The sequence below is a fragment of the Sebastes fasciatus genome, chromosome 19 (genome assembly GCF_043250625.1).
Source record: "Sebastes fasciatus isolate fSebFas1 chromosome 19, fSebFas1.pri, whole genome shotgun sequence".
In the NCBI taxonomy this organism is placed as follows: domain Eukaryota; kingdom Metazoa; phylum Chordata; class Actinopteri; order Perciformes; family Sebastidae; genus Sebastes; species Sebastes fasciatus.
This window is the reverse complement of record NC_133813.1, coordinates 4,461,577-4,479,065: the sequence shown is the minus strand read 5'-3', so window position 1 is coordinate 4,479,065 and position 17,489 is coordinate 4,461,577. Positions and strand designations below refer to the sequence as shown.

The 17,489-nt window shown below is 42.2% G+C and overlaps 1 protein-coding gene across 1 annotated transcript in view; it reads right to left on the bottom strand.

Annotated features, from left to right (window-relative positions):
• The window catches only part of cwc27 (CWC27 spliceosome associated cyclophilin), a 32,868-nt gene that overhangs the window by 11,779 nt on the left and 3,600 nt on the right, over nucleotides 1-17,489 (bottom strand). The window contains exon 11 of the mRNA XM_074617586.1: nucleotides 5,499-5,602. Within this exon, the coding sequence (XP_074473687.1) occupies nucleotides 5,499-5,602 (104 nt within the window). The remainder of the gene's footprint in view (nucleotides 1-5,498; nucleotides 5,603-17,489) is intronic.

Genomic DNA, 17,489 nt, shown 5'->3' with positions numbered 1-17,489 from the left:
CAGTCCTACGGGGCTGTTTAGGTCATCTATCATTTAAGAAAACCAAGCAATTACTCTTCTTTCTCTGCGCTTTAAGGCTGCATGATGAGCAATCACTGGAATTTCCAAACGCAGGAAATCTAAGTGCAACACTTTTCCCGCTTCCCTCAGAGTCAACATGGAGGTCTGCTCTCTCCGCTGCTCGAGGGGCAAAAAGCTTTTTCCTTCTTGATTTATGAGACCAACAAATGATCTCCCTCCATCTCTCCCCCAGTCACCTCTCCTGCTCTGCTCTCCCTCCCTCCCCGCTGCAGCCTGTGACATGCTGGATGCTGACTGATGACGCCCTCAGGTCCTACACGAGGAGCGCACATCACCTTCTCCAGCTGTTGTCGCTAACTACCATCTTTGAGTTTGATGGCCGTTCTAACTACATTCCTCCCCTCTGCTGTCACCCGGGCTCAAGAGGGCTACAAATCAAGCTGCCGATGTCGAAGCAACCGAAGGCGGTTGCGGACGACAAACGGCTCTTTCTGTGGGATAAAAGGTTCCTCGTCTCTGTTAAACAATCAACAGTATTTTAAAAGAAAGCGGCGCCGAGCTGTGAGGCAACATTACTGCTGACCATCAATCAAAAACACATCAAAAATGACTTTGTCAGTTAGTGCTTCGAGGGCCAACACTATCCATCTTCGATTATGCAACAGACTGTTTGCATAAGAAGATATTACAGATGTGTCCTGTGAAAATAACTCACGCTAATCTTGATCACAGGTAATTGGCGTTTCAAATATCACTCTGCTGCAGCAGGCAGCGGTGTAATAAAACACCAAGGGCACACAGGCTGCATAACCTGTATAATATCGGAGTGGGATAAAGACTGCTGCCACATCATTTAGGGTGGGTATTGAATGGACAGTGGTTTCAGAATGGCTCTCTTATTTTTGGCTCTGGGTAGCCGGCGGTCACGCCAAGAAAGAGAAAACCAGACTACAGGAACATGCTATAATTTATGTGATGAAAACCGAAGGGGGAAAAAAGGTGAATTCTGAAGAGACAATTCGCTTTTCACTCCAATCAACGTCATGCGCGCACACGCCAGCGGCCTTATGGGCGGTCATGAATCAGATTTATACCATTTATAGCAATATTACAGGTAGAATAGTTAGACTGCAGTGTCTATTTGGTGTCTTCTATTCGGGCTGTTCGCTCTTAGTTGACTAATCGGTCATTTTGGTCTGAGTCAATTAGTCCTTTTTTATGCTTTTTACCTCCGCCAAGGTCCGAAGGCCTAGGAAGGAGGTTATGTTTTCACCGCCGTTGGTTTATTTGTTGGTTGTTGGTTTGTCCGTTTGGAGGATTACTTCAAAAGTCCGTGATGGATTTGAATGAAAATCTTTGGAGGGGTGGGGTGTGGCACAATAAACAATCCATTAGATTTTGATTGCGATCCTGATCTTGATCCGGCTCTGTTTTGTTTTTTTAATAACTCCGGTCAGCCTGTGCATTAACACCACAGGCTTTAGGACATGCACACTGTAACTGATGACACGTTCATGACGCGTCACCCTGCCTCTTTCCTTCTGCCTGCAGAGAGAGGGACAGACAGAGAGCGGGGGGTGGAGTTCGACCAAAGGTGATTGTTGGAAAGAGTAACGACGACGGTTCAGGTGAGTTTTACTTTGTTTCTGTCCAGTTTGAATGAAGTGTTTTACGATGCTCCGCTACGTACAGCTGATCTCAACATAAACAAAAATACACGTGGATGATGGCTGCACGGAGAGAGGGGGGGCAATCGTACTCGGGCAGCTTGGCGGAGGTCTGCGCTCTGCGAGTGCTAGTTTCTAGTTTCATGCTGAATGACTTATTTCTAAGAAACGTATGAGCACATCTCTGGTAAACACAAGATTTAAAGTGGTTAAAGTTTTACAGACGGGTCGATTAAATCAACTAATCGATTAGTCAACTAAGAATTTCTTTGATCGAGGACAGCCCTGTCTTCTGTGTGTTTATTATATGCATTCATGGGCTGGGTCTAATACTTTTGTAGCAGTCTGCCATTCTTTGGTACTTGCTGTCATTTCCCTTTTTCCCAATTCATTTAACTGAATGTCACAGATCCCCTGAGTTGATTGGAGAGTTAATCAGATCACCTGTTGGCTCCTAATGAAGAATAGAGAGCAGCTTGGTGCATTTCCCCTCTCTTAGCCAATCAGGGTGTGCCGACGCCCTTTCGTCACGGCTTAAGAGAGGTGGGGAACTGAGCACGCAGGGTATTCTGATCCTTCCTCAACGTAATGCACACCTCATTTCAGCAGATATTGTCAGTGAGAGACTCTGGTCTTTAGGCTCTTTTGAGATTTCTTTGCTGTCTTTGCTGGAGTGAATAATAAAGATCATCCTTCCACGAGCTTACCTGCATCATCAGATCTTAGTGCTATTTGTGCAGTTTAACAATAACCTGCAGGCTTTACTTTGTTTACTGGTTTATTTTTTATCAAAAACCCTCTTTATATGTACATGGGTAAAGGAGGTTGTGCTTCAACAATGGGATTCACGGTGGAGTGCTAGACCCAGAGTCCAATAAGCATAAAAAGGCGATAGGGTGGCTCTTTGACTTGGCAGGTCACTTCAAAAACGAAGTCACGTTTGTTCCCACAGGACATAATGTGGCGGATTTATGGCGAAAAAAGAGGCGGCGCCTTTTGGCTTTGATCGGCGCAGCGTGCACATGCTGGCTGTCAGCAGTGGTTGAAATCTTCACATAGTTACCGCACACTAATACGCCTTTCACGTGGACAATACAGGTCCTCCTGGTGTCGTCCACCACTCTGTATTTAATGTAAAAGAATACTGTTTTTTTGTTGAAATTAGTTTTTATGATCTATATTAAATCTAATAATTTGTTAATTAATCAATTAGTTAATCTTTACAAATACAAATTTTGGTAATTTTTCAAGCCAAAATGTCAATTATCTTTTTTTCGGCTTCTCAAATGTTTAGATTTGCTGATTTTCTTTGTTTTATGTGATAATAAGATGAATATCTTTGGGTTCTGGACTGACAAAATGAAAAATGTTGACAATTTTGACTGTTTTCTGATATTTTATAAACCAAATGACTGATAAATTATCCAAGAAAAAAAATAACTGTTAGTTGCAGCCTTTAAATCTTTCAACTCTTCATCATGTGAGCCTCTACTGAAGCCACACCGACCAGTTTGAGAAGCATGTGAGTGAAATGAGACCATCACCGAGAGGTCAGAGCAGCACCAAGCAGAATGATTTAAGCTTTCAGGGATGGTGGTGTCAATGTGAGCCTTAATGTGTGTGTGTGTGTGTGTGTGTGTGTGTGTGTGTGTGTGTGTGTGTGTGTGTGTGTGTGTGTGTGTGTGTGTGTGTGTGTGTGTGTGTGTGTGTGTAGCTCCTCCAGTGGGACGAGATAAAACGAGACCTCACCACACTGTTCTCCTGTGGCCGAGCCGAGCGTCGTGATTTACGGCGTTCGAGCAGACATCCGTCTTCCCTGCAGTGGCCGTTGGCTCGTGACTTCTAAGAATTCCATCTAATGGAATTAACTTTCGCTTCCAACGCAGAAATGTAATGAGGAACTCTTAAAAAAGAAACTCTCCTGCCTCTGGCCGAGCTGCCAGAGAAGCACAAAACAAAGGTCGCTGGCAGAGCTGAAATGCCTTGGAAGATAATGGAGGAGCTTAGGCTAGTTGCCACTCGGTACAACAATGCAGGGCTGTTACTGACTCAACACTTGAGTTTATAACTGCGTCTATTGAGAGAAGGCTCTTTCTGCTGAGGGTGTTTACAGAAACAGCTTAACTCTATGCAGATATCACTAAGAGCAACACAGAAAGTCAGACACACCAACAGAATCTTAGTTATCTTGTTTGTTTTTTGAGGTTTTTATATCACTCTGTAGCTTCCCAGTCTTTGTGTATTCAAAGCCGAACGTTCAAATGTTGATCGAAGTACGTATGTTTTAGCATCAAAATTATATTTTCTCAGACGCTTTATCTTGCCGTCAGACAGCTTATTTTTTTCCGAAATAAGGTCCCATGGTGGTCCACTAGACTCCATTCACAAAAACAGTTATTTAACCTCGCAAAACATGGGAATATACACTCACCGGCCACTTTATTAGGTACACCTCACTAGTACTGGGTGGTCATCCGCTTCAAGGTTGGACGTGTTGTGCGTTCAGAGATGGTATTCTGCATACCTTGGTTGTAACGAGTGGTTATTTGAGTTACTGTTGCCTTTCTATCATCTCCAACCACTCTGCCCATTCTCCTCTGACCTCTGACATCAACAAGGCATTTCCGTCCACACAACAACCATGCCACGTTCAAAGTCACTTAAATCTCCTTTCTTCCCCATTCTGATGCTCGGTTTGAACTTCAGCAAGTCGTCTTCACCACGTCTAGATGCCTAAATGCATTGAGTTGCTGTGATGTGATTGGCTGATTAGCTACTTGTGTTAACAAGCAATTGAACAGGTGTGCCTAATAAAGTGGCCGGTGAGTGTACATACAACCCCACTTCAAAAAATCCGAACTAACTCTTTCAGTTATTTCCAAACTTAGCACCGCTAACTTTGACTCCGGTAGTGCTAGCATTCACATTATTCATAACCTTATTAGCTATTAGCTTTGGTAACCTACGTCACTGCTTTTTGCTTACGGCTGAGTGCGTGTTTCCATTTGGAAAAGACAGAAAAGAACGCTCTTTAAACTTTGTTTAAAGTACAATGTAATGATTGTATTTTCACCTAGAATAAACCAATCAGCAGCACGTCAAGAGAGTGGGCTCAATGTCAGTGTTTAAATAATAAAACCATCAGTGTTTGTGGTGACAAAACCAATGTTTGAGCAACAAAAGCTCATCGTGTTCTTCAGTGAATGTTGGCTGGTGGTGATCCCACAGTCAGACCCCCCCCCCCCCCCACGAACTATTCTGTTTTGTTGCACAACAATATACACACAACCTCAAGCTAACCTCTGTGCCTGAAGCGGTTTTGCGTAATTTTCAAAAATGTGTTTTCAGCATCAGCAAAAGAAATCCAAAGATTGACGGCATTATGACAGACTGCCGTGTGGTGAAGCCCCCTGAGGAGGTTTTTTTGGGGGGAGATTTTTACGGACTCACGTCGGCCAAACTAACAAACACACAAAAGGGGTTTGATGAGCAACTATGGCGGACACTCAACAATTTTCACCCACGCAATTTTCTGTGAGCTTTAACACAAAAATGCAGACCCTTTGGGCGGAAAAACAAAAATAGACGTCTGCAACTAATTGACAAAATCAGAGGGTTGCCTGTCTTAGTGTCCATTAGCAGAGAATGTAGCACGGACCACCCTCTTAGAGAGACTGCGTTCACACTCACAGCTCTGTGCTGAAAGAGCTCTTTTTCAACGTGGTGAGCTACATGTATAGTATATTATCAAGCACCAATAAATTCACAGTATAATACACATCCATCAGTAAATAAAATCTGCTCACGAACCCTCCTTGACGTCATCCACTGGAGGTTTTAAACTATCTTCTTTCCTTTGCTTTATGGCCTGTAGGTCCTTCTTCAACTGCCGCGCCTCTTTCCGCAATTCATCACTGCGAGGGGAGAAACGAAGAGTTTAAACTCAACATATATAACAGTTATAAAGGATTACACCTGTAACGGACAAGAACGATGACACAGCAAACAGGTTCACAGACAAAATCAGTCATGGTGAACAGTCGGAGAAGCAGACTTTTGGCTCCGCCGGCTGTTAAAGAAGCATATTCATCATTAAATAAATACCCTGAAAGTTACTGGTCTTCACAAACAAACATCAATTGTTCTGCTTCTCAAAATGTAATGTTCATGGTTAATTATGTGGGTATATAAAACAAACATAAAACACTGTGTGCGAGTGTCAGAATGAAGAATGTGCATTAAAAGCTTGCGCTACTCTAATAATAAATTTGATGGAGGTTTAATAAAATAATTGTTCGGCCCTCCGGGCTGCTGGAAAGCTCTAGAAGGAGTGTCGAGGTCGAGCACACGCAAGTGAGACAAATGTGTTCCTTGTTTTGAGATGAGTAAGTGTGATTGAAGCAGGACTCATTAAAGTGTTTTAACCTGTTAAAATGCACAAAACACTCAGCAGTGGTAACGAATGCAGATCTGGTATGTTTCAAATCGTATAATCTGCTGTCTGAGGCTTTAACAACTTTAACTTTTCTGGGTTTTAATACTTTTAATAAGCTGCACATAAGTGCAAGACGTGAGAACATATTATTGTTATGCAAGTCACAAGTAAGTCTATGATCTTGGCAATAAAGTCCCAAGTCAAGACCGTCAAGTCTCTAGTCAAGTTTCGAGTCAAGATCTTCCAAGTCCTAAGACAAGTCTCCAGTAAAGGCCAACAGCTCCCAAGTAAAGATCAAAAAGTCCCAAGTTTAGACAGTCAAGTCCCTAGTCAAGACCAATAAGTCTCTGGTCAAGACCAACAAGTCCCAAATCAAGACTAACAAGTCCCAAGTCAAGACTAACAAATCCAAAGTCATGTTTCAAGTCAAGACCAACAAGTCCCCAAACCTAAAAGCAGGAAAACAAGTCCTAAGTCAGGAGAGGAAAGCCCCAAGTCAAATCCGAAGTCAAGATCAACAAGTCCCAAATCAAGTCCCAAGCCAAGTCTCCAGTTGAGACCAACAGTTCCCAAGTAAAGACCAAAGCCAAGAGAGGCAAGTTCCAAGTCAAGGCCAACAAGTCCCAAATCAAGACCAACAAGTCCCAAGCCAAGTCCCTAGTCAAGACCAACAGGTCCCAAGTAAAGATCAAAAAGTCCCAAGTTTAGACAGTCAAGTCCCTAGTCAAGACCAACAGGTCTCTGGTCAAGGCCAATGAGTCCCAAATCAAGACCAACAAGTCCCAAGCCAAGAGAGACAAGTTCCAAGTCAAGACAAACAAGTCTCTAGTCAAGACCAACAAGTCATAAATCAAGACAAACAAGTCCAAAGTCATGTTCCAAGACAAGACCAACAAGTCCCCAAACCTAAAAGCAAGGAAAACAAGTCCCAAGTTAGGAGAGGAAAGCCCTAAGTCAAATCCAAAGTCAAGATCAACAAGTCCCAAGCCAAGTCTCTAGTCAAGACCAACAGTTCCCAAGTAAAGACCAAAGCCAAGAGAGGCAAGTTCCAAGTCAAGGCCAAAAAGTCCCAAATCAAGACCAACAAGTCCCAAGCCAAGTCTCTAGTCAAGATCAACAGGTCCCAAGTAAAGACTAAAAAGTCCCAAATCGAGAGAGGCAAATCCCTAGTCAAGACCAACAAGTATCTGGTCAAGGCCAACGAGTCCCAAATCAAGACCAACAAGTCCCAAGCCGAGAGACCAGTTCAAAGTCAAGACCAACAAGTCCCACATCAAATCCCAAGTCAAGACCAACAAGCCCAAGCTCAACTTCTCAGTTAATACCAACAAGTCCCAAGTCAAGCCCAAGTCCCAAGTCCCAAGTCAAGACCAACAACTATCAAATCAAGTGCCAAGTCAAGACCAAAACGTTGTGTTTCGAGCCTTCACAAAATTAAATGTAATTGGTGTCAAAGTCGAGTCGTGAGTCTTTTTTGATTTTGTCAGATCAAGTCTAAAGTCATCAGATTCATTACTTGAGTCTGACTCAAGTCCAAGTCGTGTGACTCTGGATGAAAGCCAGGTGATATTACTGCACGTTGCGTCCAATAAACTACATAAACGTCCTGCGATACATGAAATACACGACTGTCAAAAGCTGTTAGTGGCAGAAGTAATGAAAGCCTTTATACTTCCTTTCCTCAAGTGGCACAACATTAAGTATTACAGGCGCTGCTCATGTCCAGCCGCCCTTATAAAACCTTTAACTGCTCGGCGGAGGCAGGCCAAGGCACATCCGTGCTTCCTCGACTCAAGGAAGCGTCCCCGTTGGCAGGTGGCCCGAAGCCCGGCTCATGCAAGGCTAAATGCTCGAGGTCTGAACCGGGGCCAGCAAATGCTGATTATTGTTCCCCTTCACATGATTGAGGCTACTGCCAGTTGCAGAGCAGATATGTTATGTTAGGAAATGATAATATTTTTGTACTGCCTGACAGCTCTGTTTTTGTCCCATTCTCTTGCGGAGCCTCAAAGCACAGGTAAGCTGCTCAGTCTGGGCCCCTGGCCTAGAAACATGTGAGGCATCTCCAGACCAAACAATGGCTGCCTTTGTTTCCTTACATCTGCTTCTCTGGACTGACATTCATTTCTATCCTTTTCTTACCTTTTTTTATTTCATTCTTCTGTTTCTCGCTGTCCCAAACCTCATGTTACCTTTGTTTAAATCTCTGACATTGTCTGTGGCAAAGCATCAAGGCATCAAACTGAGATATTTTAACTGTAAGTGCCTTGGCAAATATTAACAGCTGTGGGCCCGACTTGATGTCATGTCTCTTCCTCGTTAGCTTCCCCGCTGCTCCCGAGGATACACATGAGGAATCAGTCAGACATTCGGTTGTTAGTCGTCTCTTTTGCCGAAGAAAAAAAACAAAAAACCTTGCAGCTGAATCCAGACGGAGTTGCCAAGAGCAGAACTGGTTGGCAGAGTCAGACTAGGCCTGCGTGAGGAAGTCGCCTGCTCAGCTCCGTCTAGGAGCAACGACAACAAACCTCTTTTTCTGACTCAGATGTGACGAACCAGAGGTGGCCAAAATAATATATTAAATCAAAGCTGACATTCACAGTAGTAGTACATTTAGTCACATGTGTATCATATTTTGGCTGGTAAACCTCGATTCAAGAAAGCATATTGTCATTCATCACAAGTAAACAGACATTTTATCTTCTGTTCATGTGTAAAAATGTGCTGAAAAATAACAAACATTAAGTCTGTAAGTCAGTGATGGTCTACATGTGAAGATGGTTGTTTTTTTGCTAAGGTACTATAACTCTTTTTGGAATATGTCATCATGATTTCTGAGACTTTTGTGAGGACTTAATATGACTAACTGTGTAGTTAAGTCTTTGAAAAACCTCTAGAAATGACTATTATAAAGGCAGCTACACATATTAGTCATTAAGGTGAATATCAATTGGTTGTATTTGTCAGATTTAACAGAGGCTGTACAAATTGCCATTTTTTTGAAGGGCTACACCAGCGTGACCTATACTGCAGCCAGCCACCAGGGGGCGATCCAGATGTTTTGGCTTCACTTTTGGGGAGCGGTCATGTCGTCAATCTTTATATACAGTCTACGGTCAAACCCATCATGGATGTATAATAAGAACTGGAAACCAGACCCCAAGATGGCGCCTATTGCGTCCAAGCTTTCTAGCCTCCGGGTTAACTTACCGGGGTATGCGGCGGCCCACTGAATTTCCACAGTAATGTTTCTCCCGCTCGGCCCATAAACTTTACATTGCGATGACGTCACCGATTTTTAAATCGCTTTTCTTGGCTCGAGGAAAGTTTTACAAATATAAAATCTCCATGAATCAAAAAATAATAGAAAGAGTCATTGTTTGCAGTTCGAGGTGTTCAGCCATCAGTTTTACAGACTTTTACAACGGTGGTCTATGAGGAGAATGCTTTTTTTTTTGCAATACCACGAGTAACCACCAATATACAACTGTTTTCACAGGCTGTATGGTACAACTTATGACTAGAAACCTGATCTTTATGTGTAAAATCTGTAAAGTTCCCCTTTAAGTGAGCTTTCAGAGCAACAGTGAATCAGGTAGCACGTATCTGGCCTTTCTGTGGTCACAAGTAGATACCTAATTGGATTATGACCTCAAGAATAACCTGAATCTATTGCATTATATTGTATATACAGTGTCTTTCCCCTTTAAATATACAGTATATATACACGTTGTTTGATGCATCATCTTGTCCTCTACTTGTCCAGTTCAGAGAGGTCCTCTTGACATGACTTCTAGTAAAATGTAACTTTGAGTGCAGAATGACGCCAGGCTCCTACTTGAACTCCGTCCAGCCTCTTCTCCGGGACCGAGAGAGGTGAGGTTTTTTATACATCTATTCTGCTGCAGTGAGGAACTCTTTGGACTGAGCCATCATTTTCTGCCTGCCTTGACATGCTGCCATTCGGAAAACAAGAGACGTATCCACGGCAACAGCCAAACAATCGGCTCCACAGCCCCGGTGCCAATAAAGAGAAAGAGGCCAGAGAGGACAGGAAAAAGCCCCCAACAACACCTGTTAAGACACACCTTGGGGCTCAACTAAATTCCTCTCAGGACCCTCACATCACAGCACCACAAATTATTTTATTTTATTTTAGATTTGGTTATTTACGACCAAGACATACCGAGCACGACATGCTATAAAAATAAACCTGTCAGTACTCTCTGGTGGACAAACTATGTCATTTCTGAATTATCTCCAACATAGTTTTTACATTTCTGCACTGCAAGTTCTTGATAATTACGGATTTTGATGATTTTATATCACTGTAAATTGAATATCTTTGAGTTTTGGGCTGTTGGTCGAACAAAAGAGGGTAGCTCACCCAGGGCTCTGGGAAATCGTGATGGCATCTTTCACTATTTCTCCTTTTTTTAAAGCGATTAATCCATGAATTAGGAAATTAATCGTCCGAATAATCTATAATAAAAATAAGTTGTGGCCTCATGTTGTCTAATTTTTAGGGCTGTCAATAGATTAAAATATTTAATCGCGATTGTCATAGTTTATTGTGATTAATCGCAAATTAATCACACTTTTATCTGTTCAAAATGCACCTTAAAAGGGAGATTTGTCAAGTATTTAATACTCTTATCAACATGGGACTGGACAAATATGCCCCAAAACTGCATGTGATTATCATAAAGTGGGCATGTCTGTAAAGGGGAGACTCGTGGGTACCCATGGAACACATTTTTATTCACATATCTTGAGGTCAGAGGTCAAGGGACCCCTTTGAAAATGGCCAAGCCAGGTTTTTCTCGCCAAAATTTAGCTTAAATTTGGAGCGTATTTCAGCATTCTTCCCAACAAGCTCGTATGACATGGTTGGTACTAATGGATTCTTTAGGTTTTGTAATTTCATATGATGCCATTATCTTCACTCTAGCTTTAAAACTGAGCCAGCTACAACCTAAAAGTCGCAAGTTGCGTTAATGCGTTAAAGAAATTAGTGGCGTTAAAACTAATTTGCGTGTTATTGCGTTAACATTGACAGCCCTAGTAATTTTTAATTTAGCTAAATTTAGGATGCCAGATCAATGCTCATTTTCAAATGGCAAAGCTTGACTAATGCTATAGGAGTGAGTTTTATTTTGAAAATAACAAAACAAAGTGTTCCTCTTTCTGAATCAGGAGTCAGAATCTGGTCCCGGCGGCCCGGCTCGACCAGCTACTGTCACTCTGTCAGGAAACTCAGTGGAGCTGTGGATGATTAACTTTTCATAAAGAAAGCATATGAAGTGATTGGCAGCAGCCCAAGAGCTCTCTCATGAGTCAGAACCTTGCATTTAATACTCCAGCGTCTGGCAGGAGTCTGAGGCTGACACAGGAATTCGACAACCTTAAAAATAGTCCGGTGATGACTGTATGGTTCATCAAAGATTCAAACCTTTTCCAAAATGTACAAGCAGGCGTATACTTGCCTTTTTTGGATTTCTCTGTATTCTCAGCATTCAAGTGGCTTTTCAGAAATACTGATAAAGTGTGTTAAGTTAAAATATATAGCAACAGCATGATTGCAAACAAGTCAAAATGTATATTTAAAAGTCAAATTTAACACCCGAGGATGGCAGCAGCTTCTCCCTGCTATACGGCCGACTCGAAGCAGTCTGACGACTGAGCAAAGTGATGTGGATGAATGTGCTAGAATAACAAGATGGCTGGGTGAACTCCCCTCAGGGGGCACTCCATGGTTTGGTCAGAAGCCAAGGAGAACTGTGAGCTGGAGTGGAGGAATCCAACCTCAACACAGGAATTTGCATGACTTTGCAGAGTTGATCTAGACCAACACATTAGCCATGCAGTGGACCAAGGTTCCTGTCTCAGAGCGCTCAGATCTGCCTCGCAATTACCCACTAGATCCTTCTGTTTCTTCTGATCCTTCTTTTGATTGGATGCCTTAAAGTATTCTGGTCTTAATGGGGATATAGACTTTACATGCTTTCTGTAACATAAGTCAAATGTATATATGTTTTCTTTTCTCTGCATAGACTCCCTTGGTGTACTTTTCATTGATGATGTGCCTCCCATTGGTTGTTGATACTATATAAGTGAGGTCACATCCGCTTTGTTGGCTTGTTTTAAGTCCTGACAAAGACCTACAGTGGTTATTGTTTTTTTTAATGATTTAGCCACTATTATAAAGGATTTTTTAATATATTTCCTTCCTCGTTTGCCACTTGTTTTAATATTTTAGAGTGTTTTTTGGGGAAATTTTTCCCCGTTTTCCAAGAACACCCGACACGTTTTCGCCTTACGGTTGAGTACACAGAGCAACCACTTATCTTATCATGATGGAAGAAAGAAATTAATCTATTATTTAGTCATGCATTTCCTATTCCTCTTAAATATTCGGCTTGCTTTCGAGAGTAAAAGACAAAGTAAAATGTGCAGATTCTCAACTGTTGACGTTGATCGCAGTCCAAGCGGCGTTCTGCTGGTGTTTTTATTCATTTCCAAAAAAAAGTCTTAACCCCCTCTCGTCCTAGACATGCATCGCTGTCTGGAACTGTTTCCAGCGAGCAAGTGCCCCATATGGGGCAGACATGCTACAGTGGGCCAGAGATGTGTAAACCTGGCAGTTCCAAAACATACACAGTCCCGCTGCCAAGAACTGGATTATCTCAAGCAGTTTTCTGCACAACAGCAGCGGCGAATGCTTTCTTGATCTCTGCAACCTTTCCCCGAGAACGCGTTGGGTTATGACCGATGACAAGAGACAGGTGCAGCCAATTAATAGAGAGTGACGCAGCGTCGGGTACGGCCACTTGGTTCAGGATAATTAGTGTCTGATGTCTCCCATTTAAGTTACACTGTCCACAAGGCCAGAAGACCGCTGTCTTAGAGAGCAACGTGGCAGAAGACCAAATCCAGAAACAGTAAGATGATAACACTAACTGCAAGGATTAGTCAATTAATCAATTAGTCGATTAACCAAAGATTAATTGGCAACTATTTTGATGATCAATTAATCGTTTTCAGCTTCTCCAATGTGAGGATCTACTGCTTTTCTCTGTTTCATCTCATTGTAACCTGAATCGCTTTGATTTTTGGACAAACATTTTAACTAGTTTCTGACATTTTATAGCGATTAAAGGAGAACTCAAGCAGCTTAATAATCAATAATTAAAATAATCTTTAGTGGCAGTACGACACACACTTGTATGACATAGTGCCGGAAGGAACGCAAACTGATTTTTCAGAGCGCTACGAGCCTTTGACACCAAAAAAGACAAGATTTCACATTCCTGACCGCAGTAACGCTGGGTGATGACTCCATATTATTGTTTATCGATGTGTAAATGGAATCATATGATATTTCTGTGCAAAAAATGAATGATTCAGAGCAAATTAGTCGGTCGACAGAAAATGAAACTGCAACTTAAGCCCAAATGCCATAAATTGTCTGCTTCCACCTTCTTAAATGTGAATATTTGCTTGTTTTCTTTAATTTATTTTCACTGCATGAAGGTTTTATTTCAGCAACAAGTATCTCAAACCCAAAGAAAACACTAACAAATTAAACAGGCATTTAACCTTTTGGCTGACGTGCTTCTCGTCATAAATCAGTAATTCATTCATACACTGAAATTATGCAATATTTTTAGATTGTCTTTCTAGTAGCATCAGCTGCAACTAAAATAAACATTATGTTGACATAACTACGTATAATACAGTTTATTTCAAAGCAAACCAAACCGTTTTTTAAACTGTCACTTAATATATATTCACAAAACTAAAGTGAAACTGGTTTTCTTTTATGATATTAATTAATATTAATATTCTTTATGTTTTGGACTGTTTGTTTAGACGTAACAATGAATTTCAATACCTCAACTGGGGCTCGGGGAAACTGTGATTTTTCACTATTTCCTGAGATTTCACACACTAAAGGGCAGATTAATCGATAATGAAAATAATAATTAGCTATTTAAGATTTGATTTCACACACACAAGATCACTTTTATTAAGTTTCTTTCTTTCTTAAACAGAAACCTTTAGGCACAGTTATTTAGTCATTATTTTAATGACATACCGCCATGTGGCTGATGTGATAATGTCGATGCCACCTTGATTTTTAAGGACTCTATTAAAGTGTGTATTATTACAGCCTGCTGCCACATACTGTATACACCATATGTGATAACCAGAGATATAAATAACAGGAAGTGCAGTGTGTGTGTTATCTCCAGTCTGAGCTGCAGCAGAAGGAGCCAGGCCCTGCTGGCAGAAGCAGCTCACTGAGTCCCACAGCCATATGGAAGCGTTTTGCTTCCCCAGTCATGCCCCGTCGGGTTTAACAAAAGTGGCGACTACCACATACACCGCTTTTGGGACTTCATTCAGTGGTGTCTTTTATAAAGCAACCCCCCCTCCCCTCCCTTAAAGAGGCCTACTTCAAACACAGACGTGATCAATAGGAACATAAAAGAAAAGTGTCAAACTGTGAGCATAAAACCAGCAACACCAACAACATCAAACAACCGCAGCGCGTCCAGACAAACGCCGTGTAAAAGGATCGATTGTGACTCATCTTTAAAGGTTTTCTCGGTGCAGGTACGGTACGCCGTTATTTGGCAGCTGAATGTGAACAAGTCCGAGCATTTTGCAATGATGGGATAGTGGCTGCTGGATAGCAACGTAAGATTGTTTTGACCTGATGTAAAAACTATTTTGGTTTCATGGAGACTTCTAATTTCAAGGCAGAAGATACAATCAGCGTTGTAGATTTCTCCTCTAACCGAGGCCTGCAGACTGAACCTCTGAGTGTTAATGTTAAAGCCTAACAGAGGCCTGCAGACTGAACCTCTGAGTGTTAATGTTAAAGCCTAACAGAGGCCTGCAGACTGAACCTCTGAGTGTTAATGTTAAAGCCTAACAGAGGCCTGCAGACTGAACCTCTGAGTGTTAATGTTAAAGCCTAACAGAGGCCTGCAGACTGAACCTCTGAGTGTTAATGTTAAAGCCTAACAGAGGCCTGCAGACTGAACCTCTGAGTGTTAATGTTAAAGCCTAACAGAGGCCTGCAGACTGAACCTCTGAGTGTTAATGTTAAAGCCTAACAGAGGCCTGCAGACTGAACCTCTGAGTGTTAATGTTAAAGCCTAACAGAGGCCTGCAGACTGAACCTCTGAGTGTTAATGTTAAAGCCTAACAGAGGCCTGCAGACTGAACCTCTGAGTGTTAATGTTAAAGCCTAACTGAGGCCTGCAGACTGAACCTCTGAGTGTTAATGTTAAAGTCCTGCATCAGGCTGCTTTCAACATCCTCTCTCCTCTTTATATTCCCAGGTGACTAGATACCAGTTGGTGTTCCTTGTTGTGCAGCGAGCAGCTCAAAGCTTTGAGCTAGAGCAGCGGTGGGAGAGCGGCGCTCACCCTGCAACAATGCCCCCTTTGTCCCGGACTAACACTGTACCTACCAGCCTGCTCTTTGATTCGCTGCCAAGACAAACCACTGTGTTGGGTTACAGTTCTTGTAGCAAAACAATCTGCGCTTGTGTTTAATATACTACAGTCTGCCTGCATTGGGCTGGCTGTCAGTCAGGACACACACACACACACACACACACAGAAATGACTGTGCTCTTTATCCCATTAGCACTAATGAGAGAAGGGTATGTTGATTATGTGTGTTGAGGGCTACCTGTTAGGAGGATATGGAGGAGAGACAACCGGCCAACCCGGCAGCATCAAAAGAGGGATGAAAGATAAATCTGTCTCCCTCTCCGTCCTCCTCGGCTCGTTCTCATACTAATGTCGTCTCACACACCATCACCTTCCACTCTCACCTTCATTTCACTCACGCCGTTGGCTCGCACAGACGCACTGTTTGCTCCTACGTCGGCACAGTAAGTAATTTGGGTTTGACTGCCAACATTCCTGTTTCAAATAGCAGCTCCACTGATGTTGGTCCAGTGAGCTACAACTGAGATATGTGTGTGTGTGTGTGTGTGTGTGTTTTGGGAGTGTGTAGAAACCGAGCGGGAATATTATGTGTATGTCAATGCCACCAGGGACAGGAGAGAAAGATGCTGGAGCTTCGTTTTAAGAGCGCCGTATTCATGAAATATTCAATATTTCTATTGTTAAAATGACGTTCAACGTGAATGTGCTGCAGTAAATTAGATCATTTCTCAGGGACCAAGTAGGAGAACTGGACATGAGGGCTTATTTTAGACACGTCTTGAACCATAGACTGTATAAAATATGGACGTAGTCTCCGTGACGTCACCCATAGGTTTCTAAAGAGCCGTTGTGAAGCTCAAAGTGGGTGGTCGTGTCTAGGGGGTAACCCGCAGATTGTGAAATCTGGCTGCAAAAACTCTCGTGAGACTCGCTGGTCGAGATCATTGCCTAACCTTAACCATCTAGCAAGAGTTTCCCAACTTGAGTTTCACCTTTTAGACACAACCAAACTCCCGGCTAATCCAAAAATGGTCAAAGAGGTGGATCGTCGGTGGAGCTGAGGCGAGCCGGGTGATGCAGCAGAGCAGACAGCTAGCAGCCAGCGACCTGAGACAGCACCCGCCTGTCACTCAAAGCGGCAACGCCCTCATTATACCAAACTTTAAGCCTTAACATAATTTAAACGGGTGAGTTTTTTACAGTTATCATGGACGGGGATATTAGCTATAGAGAGGCTGTAAACATGTTTATTTTATTTATAATAATATATCCATTTTAACATGGGGGGGGGGGGGTCTATGGAGATTGACTCGCTTTTGGAGCCTCAAGTGGTCATTTGAAGAACTGCAGTTTTTTGTCACTTCCGCGTTGGCTTCATTTCTCAGCATCGCAGGTTTCCTCTTGGTTTTGACACTGACATTTTTTTAAATCCTTCTTAAAGGAGCGATTTTACACATGTAGTTTGGTTTACTCGTCACACGTCAGCGCTACTCTTACGCCTGTGAAAGCAGTTAAGTTAATGTCTCCTGTGGCTCTGCAGTAGCTTTGTGAAGTCTGAGAAAACAACCCTGATGACGTCATAGTGATGTCATCGGGGTTATCTCAGCATCAAGACTTAACTTTTTTTTAAAGATTACAAACTGGAGGTGTGAGGTTTGAAAGAAGTGGGTTTTTAGGCATCTAATCAAAGATGCAATTGAGTTGCATTATGGGAAATGTAGTATATAGCGTTTTTTGGAGGTTGACCCATACTAGAGACTAAAAGTCCGGATATCTCGATATGTTCTCGTGGTCATCATATTTCATGATTAACTCAACGTAGAGCTGAATCAATTAGTTGTGTTAATTGATTAATCCTCGTCATTTTGTTCGTTATTTCTTGACATTTCAAAGACT